This window comes from Lipotes vexillifer, unplaced genomic scaffold, assembly GCF_000442215.2.
Source record: "Lipotes vexillifer unplaced genomic scaffold, Lipotes_vexillifer_v1.1 scaffold3148, whole genome shotgun sequence".
Lineage (NCBI taxonomy): Eukaryota > Metazoa > Chordata > Mammalia > Artiodactyla > Lipotidae > Lipotes > Lipotes vexillifer.
In genome coordinates, this window is record NW_006787839.1 from 52,837 (window position 1) to 65,386 (window position 12,550).

The window sequence follows — 12,550 nt, forward strand, 5'->3', positions numbered from 1 at the left end:
TTTTTCCAGCAGGATGCAGCTCTTCCTAATTTAATAAATCTTGGCTGTCAGCCACCGTCATCCATACCTTTTCATTCTTCAAATTCAGGCTCAACAGGACATCTCTTAGCCCACACACCTCATTCTGTGCAGACCTTGCCTCATCTGCAGTCAATGGGATACTGTTGTTCAAACACAGGACAAAGATCTCTTTCTTCTCCAGTGGCCGATCAGGTCACAGGTCAGCCTTCCCCTCAGTTACAACCCATTACGTATGGTCCGTCACATTCAGGGACTGCTACAACAGCTTCCCAAGCAACCTCTCATCCCTTGGCCAGTTCACCGCTTTCTGGGCCACCATCTCCTCAGCTACAGCCTATGCCTTACCAGTCTCCTAGCTCAGGAACTGCCTCATCACAGTCTCTAGCCACCAGAATGCATTCTGGACAGCACTCAACTCAAGCACAAAGTGCAGGCCAGGGAGGTCTTTCTGCACCTTCATCCTTATTATGTCACAGTTTGTGCGATCCAGCTTCATTTCCACCTGATGAGGCAACTGTGAACATTAAACCTGAACCTGAAGAGCAGGAACCTAACTTTTCTACAATTGGTCTTCAGGACATCACTTTAGATGATGGTAAGTTCATCTTTATGCTTTGAAGCAGTGAAGATCCAGGAACTTCCTTCCCTTAAGAGTCATGAGAAAGTTACCATGGATTGTTTATTGGCATATAGTTGGGCTTTTTAATAAGTTGTTTTTACTAGAAATATGTTGATATATGACTCGGAAGATAGACATGAACATATATGCTTTAAAGTCTATTTTACCACTTATATCTGTTGGGAAGGGTGAGACCTTGAGTAATAACCTACCACCTATTTGTGATGGAACTGAAGATGTGAGCTTTTATTGAGCATTTTTCCTTTCAGAACATACAGTGAGGTCACAGTGTCTAGAGAATGGAATTCAGAAGTGTTAATTCATTAAACATTGCAGAATGCCGTCTCTTTGCAAGGCACAGAGTTAAATGCTAGGAATACTAGAAAGGTATGAGGATAGAGTTCTTGTCCTTGAGGAGACTCACACAAGTAAAGAATCTGCTTCTCTGTGGCCCTGCCAGCTTGCTGAGTCAGATAGTGGTGATGGTACAAGACCAGACTGGTTTGCTGCTGCTGGTACAGCTGTTGGCACCATGATAAAAAGAAGCTATTTATGTAAATGTAGCAAGTTGGTATGTAGACCTCTGTTTTTATGAAATCATAAATTGGACAGCAAACTCTGGAAATTAATTATTTTAATAATTGAAAATTCCCCCAAGGTAGGATTTTCAGGTAATAATTTTAGAGTTTATTCTTGGCTTTGTCATTTATATGGTAGTGAAATTTTGTCGAAATAGGAATTCAGTGAAAGCTACCTGTGTAAGTGTTGTACAATATGAAAAATTTGAAACATGGGCGCAGAATTTTAATTCTCTCTCTGATTCTGTATTAATCTGTAGAAAAGTAACTCTAGGTCAGCCATCTCCTTTATACATCTGGAGAGGCTATTTACTACTTAGTTGCAAAGCTGGTTTTAAATTCCAAATTCCAAACATAAGGGAAAAGGAAGGTATATAAAATGATAAAATGTGGGAGCCCCCACCCTACCCCCGATCTGGCACCAGGGCTTTACTGTCAGATGAGTATATGAGGATACAATGACGCAGTAGGTCTTAGTCACTTACAACCAAGATATAAAAGAAGCACATTGGGAGATCAGGAAAGAGATGTGAAAGATTCTATAAGAAGGATTCAGAGAGGCTTCCTTGAGGAGATGACTTTTAAATCAGTCTTGGAGAATGAATATATTTTTCAGTAAATAAGGATCAATCACTTCTTATCCTTTTGGCTAAGAACAAGTGTAGTGTATCAGTAAATGAGAATCAAAGGGAAAACCAGACAACAGAAGCAGAAACATAGAGCTATGTCTGGGAAAGCATAATTTTCTGTGGCTGGAGGGCAGATGGCATAGTAGAGGACGGCTTTCAAAGCCACAAGGGGATATGCCAGGTCATTTGTGTATAAACAGAAGGTATAGCTGTAAACAAGCAAAACCCACAATTTGCACAGCATTGTTATCTAATTTAACTCTTACTGATTCTCTAGATAGCTATATTTAGAGAATCAGACTTTCTGAAGGTCACATAACTGGTAAGTAGCAGAGCTGAGACGGGAGGCAGGTCTTTTCAGTCTAGTCTTTTCCTTGCAGTACTACAGCTGCCCCCCAGCAACAGCAGGCCGTGGTGGTTAGAACACAGCACTAAAGGGGATCCCCCAAGCTTTTTTAATTCCTAGAGAATAGTGGAACATTCTCTAGGAATGCATGTGCAGAATTTCACTGCATGAATATATGTTCACAACAGCATCTGATCTGTCACACTTGTATTGCTTTCAAGGTTTGTGTTTAGAATTTTAATCCCTGAAACAAAGGGTGAGACCTGGAGTGTGATAACCTACCACTTCAGTGATGCCACTGAAAACACAAGGTTTATTAGCAGGTCTCATAGCTGCTGGGTATTCCAGCTCATTTTCTTTCTAAATGAAGACTGTTTTTCTAAAAAGAGACCAAAGCTGGAACCTGCTCTTTCTAATTTACCACAGATTGAGTGATTTTGGGGGGGACAGCAAATTGGAACTTTTAGAAAGGTTTTATGGAATTTTTATTTATTTCATCTTTTGAATATGTGAAGATTCTTTTGAATATGTGAAGATATGTTGCAGAAACAGAGAATCTGGAAAAATGAGGTCTATGAGGGCAAATATAAAAGCAATTTCATTTTTGTTCCATTCACAATTAAGCAAAGTTCCCCACAGAGGACAAGGACTGGCTAATGAATTCCCTTATTGCCACCTATCAGGAGACTTGATAGAAGCTCAGTGCTGGCACTTTCAGTGGTGGTCCAGTGGTTAAGACTCTGCGCTTCCAATGCAGGGGGCGTGGATTTAATCCCTGGTCGGGGAACTAGGATCCTGCATGCTGTGCGGTGCAGCCACAAAAAAGCTTAAAAAAAAAAAAGAAGCTCAGTGGTGCTAGCAGTAATTAAAGAGGCAGAGGAAGAACTAAAATACACTCCTGGGCACCTCAGATTATTCGATGTATAATTTTTGCAGTTTAGATTTTGATGCTATCAAATATCAAATGAATTTTTGATGTTTGCCAGCTGACTCATTGATTATGTTATTTGGATTTGCTCTTTTTTTGGGATTTGCCTTTGAAGGTAAACTAGAGGCTTAGAAAATCCTACAGTTCTGTAGTTTGAATATAAATTCATTAAAAAAAAACAGTAATAACGTATTTCATAGGCATTGAACTCCCCAGTACTTGGAACTCTGTAGTACTTGAATGGCCCCTTTCTGGTAAGCTTTAAAAGTAAGCCATAAAACACACCAAAAAGGATTAGAAGTACTTAAAGTGAACTTTGCAGTTAGCTTGAGCTCAGGTTTTATTTTAACTTTTCTATATTGTGCTAAGCATTAAGTACAAAGTAATTTCTACTCTGCAACTAGAGGACACAAGTAATTTCTTTAAATCTGTGTTATACTAGTTAAATATACTTATCATCTAATCCTAATAACTTTCACTAATCCTATTTGTTTTATATTTATTTACCCCTTTCTTTTTTATCAAATTAAAGATTAAAACAAATAAAATATCCTTTTTATTTTTGAAATTTTTAATTAAGATGGAGTCTGTCAAGAATCATTCAGATATTACTTGACTGTTACTTTTAGAAAATGGACATTAACACCTTAATTTTTTATTATAAATTCAGTGACATTTAATAGAGAACATATTAGTGCACCTCAGCTCAGAAATTCAAGACTTACAGAACTAAAAATACTGTAATACAGCTCCCCCATTTTATAGATAAAGAATCTGAGTTTAACAGAGCTTAAGGTATTCATCCAGGGTAACACTGATTTAATAGCAGAGTAAAGACTAAAACCCAAGTCTCCTGGTTCCTAATTCAGTACTCTAAGAGCTTTTTCAGTATCTGCAATCATGTTTTTCATGTCTGTGGTTTGAGACTGTGGATGTAGAGCAAGCAGAATAGATGAAAGAAAGTGCTGTTTTCTCAGCAGAGCCTTGGTTTGTGAGAGGGGCCAGGGCAATCTTAAAATTCTAGATTCTCAGTATAGATGAAGTTGTAAAGGCACTCTACTCCATCCTCATCTTTCACACTGGAATTCATACTCTGGTATCCCTAGTGATATTATATTCCCATTGGTCTCTTCATCTCCAGATTCTTTGGAACATCTCAGGGCCTTTTAAGTTCCAGCTGCCCTTGTTTTATGTGGGCTCTGATGCCTCTGGAATAATGCAGAACAAATCTAATCATTGTTCTGTAATAATCCTTCACATGTGTGAAATCTTGATCTCTTTCCCAAGTCTTAAAAACACTCCAACAATTTCATCCTTCCCTCAGCCTCACTAACATGGTAGTTCCCTTCTGTTTGAACCCTGGTGTTTAGTTCCTTTTAGTAGGGCGTATCCACAAGGGAACACTCTAGCCAGCTCAAAGTGGATTGGGACCGTCACCTTCCTTGTTCAGAAGACTTTATTTATCAGTTTGGTGTTAGGTCAGGGGTTTTTCTTAGCTCCATCTTGCTGTTAATTTAGTGAGTCATAAGTGCTAGTCATTAGTCATAACTAAATCACATCCATTCTGTATCCCCACCCCCCCACCCCTCCACCATGGATTTTTACATATGATTTTGGAACCCAGGACTAAACTTTGCAGTTTAGTTTGTTCAGAAACTGAATCCTTGTTCAGTTTCATTGAGGTGATCTTGACCCCTCATGTCAATCTTCCAAACTCAGAAGAGTCCCAGAAGCGTTTCTCGTTTTCAGAGTAATGGGCTCCCTCCTCAGGGGGATTATTCCTTGGGGTAGTAGCAGCAGCAGAATACTGACCTTTACCAATTGATGTTCTCTTTCAAGCAGTCCCCTTGAAAGGCTGTAATATATACTTACTCAACCAATTAGAGAATTGTTCAAAATTCTTTTGCTACTTTCATTTTTCTTTGCTACCTAAGTGTACCATTGCCCCTGCTTGGAAAGCATGTGCTACTCTGTAAAATTATCAGTGAGTTTTTACTCAGATGTTAAAGTTTGTGTGTCTGGAGCTGTAATTTTTCCTAAACACTTCTGTGCATTATGGTGTGTATGTCCCAGATTTGGACCAAGTGATATACATTAAAACAGTACAAAAATATAGAAATTGTCACAGCTGTGTTTTAAGCATTTTAATTAAGATTATAGTATTGTTAAACCAGACTGTCTTAGACTTTTAAATACAGGCCCATTTAATTTGTGATTGAGCTGAATCCAGTAAGAACTTTCCATTAGAGTCCCTCAATTCCCTCTTGTCCTCCTTTGTTCACAGACTAACAGAACCGTAGCTACAGCTCTTCAGCAGAGAAGAGGGTACATGTTAAATATAGCCTGACCTGCTGCTGTGGTGAAAACTGACACTGCCACTTGCAGGTTCTGTGCAGTAACATGCTGATCCTGAATGTAGGGCAATTGCTAATTTGACTGTAAACAGCGACTCTAGACGTGACCTCTGCTGCTGCAGTTCTATATAGGTGACAAGCAGATGAACCTGCTTTCCAGTTGCAAGGAAATGATAAATACAAGATTCAGGTGATTAACTTGGATGGGGAAATCAGGAGACTGGTATGCAGGAGCAGAAGGGTAAATATTATTGTCAGTGTGCTAGCCCACCTGTTGGATACTCGTTTACTGGTGTTTATTGTATTTAAATAAATAAAACAAAAGAAAGCCATGCATAGCCAATGATGAGAATGGGTCCCACATGAGGTGTTGAATCACTTAGGGGCTCAGTAGTGAAGGGAGGTAGATAATACTGAACTTTCTCTTTCAACTAGGACTCTGGGTAACTCATGAATACTCTTCTGGGCGGCATACATGTACCATACAGCCTCAAACATATTTATGATGGATAATTCCAGAGGCAAAAAGTCCCACAAATAATACCCATGTAGGCTTTGGATCATGGCTTATGCAGAACGGATCACGATGGGGATTCAGGACCTTAGACACAACCACTCTTGGACATATGATAAGAAAATTTAATTTTTAGACCCAGTGAAGCAAGGGCAAGCATTTGAGAAGACCTTTTATTTCTCATATCAGGTGTGTCTGTGTTATCTCACATGGCACAAATTAGTTATATTGTATATGAACAAAATTTTTTCCTTGAATCAACTTGACACTAAAATTTATACATAAACTGGGAAAAATCCAAGAGAGGTTACCAGTAAATAGCCAGTATATCACAGCATATCAGAAGTCTTCAAAATAAATTCACTTCAAAAAGTGTATTTAAAAATAATTAATGAATTAATTTTCTGTCTCACATGTATTGTGTATATATTTTGCCAGTTCGTTTGTTTACAAGTTTTTAAAATAGTGTTTTGATCTATAGAAATGTAAAATATTTAGGTGGTCCAACCTAATATATCTTTTCTTTTTGATTTCTGTTTGTTTGTTTTTATTTTTGGCTGCATTGGGTCTTCATTGCTGCGCGAGGGCTTTTCTCTAGTTGCGGTGAGCGGGAGCTACTCTTCATTGCGGTGCGCAGGCTTCTCATTGTGGTGGTTTCTCTTGTTGTGGAGCACGGGCTGTAGGCACACGGGCTTCAGTAGTTGTGGCACATGGGCTCAGTAGTTGTGGCTCACGGGCTCTAGAGCGCAGGCGCAGTAGTTGTGGCGCATGGGCTTAGTTGCTCCACAGCATTTCTTTTTGATCTGTGCTTTGGGAATCTTGTTTAGAAAGGCTTATCTCACCCCAATGTTATACAAAGTTCCCACTTATATTTTCCTCTAGGACTTGAATGATCTTACTGTTAATATTTAAATTTTTTATTTAACTTAGACTTTATTGGAGTATAAGACACTGAGTTGTAAGATATTGAGGGTGGGATCTAAATTTAGTTTTTAAATACTTCACTGGTTGCCCCAACACTGTTTATAGTATGTATTTCATTGATTCTATTGGGCACTTTTTATTTCAAACAAGTTAACATCTTTGAAACCTGGATGTATCTATGATAAATAAATGTTTTGCAATCTAAAAATAATTATGGTTACTGTTTCTTGATAATAAAACTTTTTTTTTGAACACTGTGGTAGGCACTTTGCTAGTAGCTCATTAGTTCTTCCCAACAATCTGTAAAAAGTGAATTATTAACCTTATTTTCAGAGATGTGGCTGAGAGAGTTTAAGCACTTTACCAGTGTTATATGACCACAGACACTGGGACTGGCATTTGAATCCAGGTCTGTCTGAAATTTAGATCGTCTTGCACGTGTTTAGTGGCTTCTGAAATAACTATCGTTGATTACTTTATATAATCTCAATTTTATAAACACAATAAACATAGTAACTTTCTGATGTCTGTCAAGTGTAAGATACAAAGCCAGTGTCTAAAGATGTATTCTATTTTAAAATTCTTATCCTGTTTCTGAGTTCCTTTGGAAATGAATCATTCACAGGGACAAAAATATTTTATTTACTTATTTTTTATTTATTTATTTTTTGGCTGTGTTGGGTCTTCGTTGCTGCGTGAGGGCTTTCTCTAGTTGGGGCGAGAAGGGGATACTCTTCATTGTGGTGCGCGGGCTTCTCATTGCAGTGGCTTCTCTTGTTGCAGAGCACGGGCTCTAGGCTCGTGAGCTTCAGTAGTTGTGGCACACAGGCTCAGTAGTTGTGGCACACGGGCCTAGTTGCTCTGCAGTGTGTGGGATTTTCCTGGAGCAGAGATCGAACCTGTGTCCCCTGCATAGGCAGGCAGATTCTTAACTGCAGTGCCGCCAGGGAAGTCTGTACAATTTTAAATACAGTAAATAAACCTCATTGATGAGGTAACATTTGATCAAAAACTTGAAGATGAGACGAGAAAACCTTGAAGATGAGGAAATTACCAATGTAGATACCTGGGGGAAGAGTATTCTAGACCAAAGGGACAAGCAGAAGAAAGACCCTAAGGTAAGAGCATGTCTGGCTTATTGAGGAATGGCAATGAGGCCAGTGTGGCTGGAATATGAGGGATCTAGAGGGAAAGTAGTAGGAGATGTGGTCAAGGAGGTAATGGGGAGCCAAACGTGTAGGGCCACAGTTCTCAAACTTTTTGGTCTCAGGACTCCTTTTTTTTTCTTTTTAATTGAAGTATAGTTGATTTACCGTGTTGTGCAAATCTCTGCTGTACAGCAAAGTGACTCAGTTATACACACATAAACATTCTTTTTTATATGCTTTTCCATTATGGTTTATCACAGGATATTGAATATAGTTCCATTAGGACCTTGTTGTTTATCCATTCTAAATGTAATAGTTTGCATCTACCAAACCCAAACTCCCAGTCCATCCCTCTCCTTCCCCCCTGCCCCGCTTGGCAACCGCAAGTCTGTTTTCTATGTCTATGAGTCAGTTTCTGTTTTGTGGATAAGTTCATTTGTGCCATATTTTATATTCCACATGTAAGTGATATCATGTGATATTTCTCTTTCTCTGTCTGACTTACTTCACATAGTATGATACTCTCTAGTTGCATCCATGTTGCTGCAAATGGCATTATTTCATTCTTTTTTATGTCTGAGTAGTATTCCATTGTATATATGTACCACATCTTCTTTATCCATTCATCTGTCAATGGACATTTAGGTTATTTCCGCGTTTTGGCTATTGTGAACAGTGCTGCTATGAACATAGGGGTGCACATATGTTTTTGAATTATAGTTTTGTCTGGGTATATTCCCAGGAGTGGGATTGCTGGATCATATGGTAATTCTATTTTTAGTTTTCTGAGGAATCTTCATACTGTTTTCCATAGTGGCTGTACCAACTTATATTCCCACCAACAGTGTGGTTCCCTTTTCTCCATACCCTCTCCAGCATTTATTTGTGGACTTTTTAATGAGGGCCATTCTGACCAGTGTGAGGTGGTTCCTCATTGTAGTTTTGATTTGCATCTCTCCAATAATTAGTGATGTTGGCCATCTGTTAGCATGCCCGTGTGTTTTCTGCCCCGCCTTTTTTTTTTTGTGGTACGTGGGCCTCTCACCGTTGTGGCCTCGCCCGTTGCAGAGCACAGCCTCTGGACGCACAGGCTCAGCAGCCATGGCTCACGGGCCCAGCCGCTCCGCAGCATGTGGGATCTTCCCGGACCAGGGCACGGCATGAACCCGTGTCCTCTGCATCAGCAGGCAGATCTCAACCACTGCGCCACCTGGGAAGCCCGCCCCTGCCCATTTTTTGATTGGGTTGTTTGGTTTTTTGTTGTTGAATTGTATGAGCTGTTTGTATGTTTTGGAGATTAAGCCCTTGTCTGTCATATCATTTGCAAATGTTTTCTCCCATTCCATAGGTTGTCTTTTCATTGTTGTTGTTTTTTTTAATGGTTTCCTCAGCTGTGCAAAAGCTTGTAAGTTTGATTAAGTCCCATTTGTTTATTTTTGTTTTTATTTCTATTGCCTTGTGAGACTGACCTAAGAAAACATTGGTATTATGTCAGAGAATGTTTTTCCTATGCTCTCTTCTAGGAGTTTTATGGTGTCATGTCTCATGTTTAAGTCTTTAAGCCATTTTGAGTTTATTTCTGTGCATGGTGTGAGGATGTGTAAATCAACTTCATTAATTTACATGCAGTTGTCCAACTTTCCCAGCACCACTTGCTGAAGAGACTGTCTTTTTCTCAGGACTCCTTTATAATCTTAAAAATTTTTGAGGATCCCCAAGAACTTTTATTTAGGTGGTTTGTATGTGTCAGTTTTTATTTGTATTAGAAGTTAAAACTGAGAACTTTTGAAAACAAAAGTACACAGACACTTTCCGTCACCCATCACAGCAGTGAAGTCATCACATACAATTTAATGTTTCTGAGTGGAAAACTCCACTCAGGAGAGAATAATAATGAAAAAGGCAAAAAAATTTAGTATTATTATAAGAAGAATTTTGACCTCGAAGACTCCCTTAAAAGTTCTCAGGGAACCCCACATGTCCTTGATCACACTTTTAAGAACTCTTACATAGGGTCTTGTAGGCCTTTGTTGTAGAGTTTTGAACAGATGAGTCATCATGATCTGATACAGGATTTTTTTTTTTAATTTATTTATTTTAGTCTGTGTTGGATCTTCATTGCTGGGCGCAGGCCTTCTCTAGTTGTGGCGAGGAGTGGCTGCTCTTCATTGGGGTGCACAGGCTTCTCGTTGTGGTGGCATCTCTTGTTGTAGAGCACAGGCTCTAGGCCTGTGGGCTTCAGTAGTTGTGGCACATGGGCTTAGTTGCTCCATGGCATGTGGGATCTTCCCGGACCAGGGCTCGAACCCATGTCCCCTGCACTGTCAGGCGGGTTCTTTTTTTTTTTTTTTTTTTTTTTTTTAGAATTACTGTTGGTTTTTTGTTTTTTGGGGTTTTTTGGGCTGCATTAGGTTTTCGTTGCTGCACGCAGGCTTTCTTTAGTTGCATCGAGTAGGGGCTACTGTTCATTACAGGACGCGGGCTTCTCATTGTGGTGGCTTCTCTTGTTGTGGAGCATGGGCTCTAGGTGCATGGGCTTCAGTAGTTGTGGCACGTGGGCTCAGTAGTTGTGCAACGAGGGCTCTAGAATGCAGGCTCAGTAGTTGTGGCGCATGGGCTCAATTGCTCCGCAGCATGTAGGATCTTCCCAGACCAGGGTTCGAACCCATGTGCCCTGCATTGGCAGGCTGATTCTTAACCACTGCGCTCCCAGGGAAGCCCCTGATATAGGTTTTAACAGGGTCACTCTGGCTGCTGGGTAAAGAGGCAAGGGCAGAAATAGGGAGACCAGTTAAGATGCTATTATAGTAATCCAGGCCAGAAATGATGGTTTGGACTGAGATGGACTGATTTTTGATGTATTTTAAAGGTAGAGCCAGTAGCATTTCCTGACAGGTTCCATGTGAGATGTTAGAGAAAGAAGTTAAAGATGACACCAATGGGGTTTTGCCTGAGCAACTGAAAAGATGGCATTGCTGTCAGGTAAGATGGGGAAGGCTCTGTATGGAGCAGGTTTTGGAGAAAGATCTGGTGTTGCATTTTGGATGTGTTATGTTTATGGTATCTGTTGAACATTGAAGTAGAGATATAAAGTAGTCAGTTGGCTGAAGTCTAGAGTTTGGAAGTGAGTTATAGACTGAAGATACAAATTTGAGAGTTGTTGGCATGCAGGAGGTAGTTAAAGCCACCAGACTAGATGAGGTCATTAAGTGATAATTTAATTGTCCTGCCTTTATCAATTTAGGTAATAATAATTGTATTTCTATAAAATGTGGCAGAGTGCCTACACTTACATTTCAGGAGACTTTGAATAAATAAATAAACAAATTCACAAGTAAATAAACAGATTTACAAGGGTTAAACAACTTCCCTTAGGTCACCAATCCAGTAAGTGATGACACTACAGTTCCAAAGCCTTTCTTTTCTAATACCCACCAGATCATTGTCTTGTTTGTATAAACCAGAAAAGCCTATATATCGATAAGGTGGCTAAAGTAAGCAGCTTGGTCAAACGGGGAGGCAGCTTGGACGAGTGGGGAAATTTTGCTCATCTTCCCACAGACATATTTCATAATTTATAAATATTTAATTTTTCAAAACCTTTTAATAAAAGGAACAGATTCTGGGACTTCCCTGGTGGTCCAGTGGGTAAAACTCCACGCTCCCAATGCAGGGGGCTCAGGTTCAATCCCTGATCGGGGAACTAGTTCCTGCATGCATGCTGCAACTAAGTGTCTGCATGACACAACTAAAGCCCAGCGCAGCCTAAATAAATAAATAATAAATAAAAATTTTTTTTAAAGGAACAGATTCTATATCCCAGATTTATAAATTTTAAGAGGGATTTACAGAAGTCCTCCAGGTGTTGCTTTGAGTTAATGGTTAGATCTGTGAAAACCTCATTCAGTCATTTCATACAATGTTCTCCTATGAGAAAACCCACAGTTTTTTTCTTAATACTTATTTTATTTATTTATTTATGCCATGCCAGGTGTTAGTTGCGGCACACGAGATCTTTTAGTTGTGGCATATGGACTTTAGTTGTGGCATGTGGATGCTTAGTTGCAGCATGTGGGCTTCTTTAGTTGTGGCATATGGACTCTTAGTTGCGGCATGCGGGCTCTTAGTTGCGGCAGGCATGCAGGATCTAGTTCCCCAACCAGGGATTGATCCTAGGCACACTGCATTGGGAGTGCGGAGCCTTACCCACTGGACCACCAGGGAAGTCCCACGCAGTTTTTTTGAAATGTTTAAAATTCGGTAGAATATACATAACATAAAATTTACCATTTTAACCATTTTAAGTGTATGGTTCAGTGACATTAAGTACACTCACAGTAGTGTGTAGCCATCACCACTGTGTATTTGAAGAACTTTTTCATCACCCTAAACAGCAACTCTATACACATTAAGCAATAACTCCCCATTCTCTCCCCACAACCCAGCCTGTGGTAACCTTTATTCTGCTTTCCATTTCCATAACTTTCCC

At 39.6% G+C, this 12,550-nt stretch overlaps 1 protein-coding gene across 1 annotated transcript in view; it reads left to right on the forward strand.

Moving 5' to 3' along the window:
* Positions 1 to 12,550, forward strand: part of LOC103068460 (nuclear factor of activated T-cells, cytoplasmic 3-like) — a 52,045-nt gene that overhangs the window by 24,537 nt on the left and 14,958 nt on the right. The window contains 1 exon segment of the mRNA XM_082931189.1: positions 1 to 616. This exon segment is cut by the window's left edge and continues 18 nt beyond it. Within this exon segment, the coding sequence (XP_082787315.1) occupies positions 1 to 616 (616 nt within the window).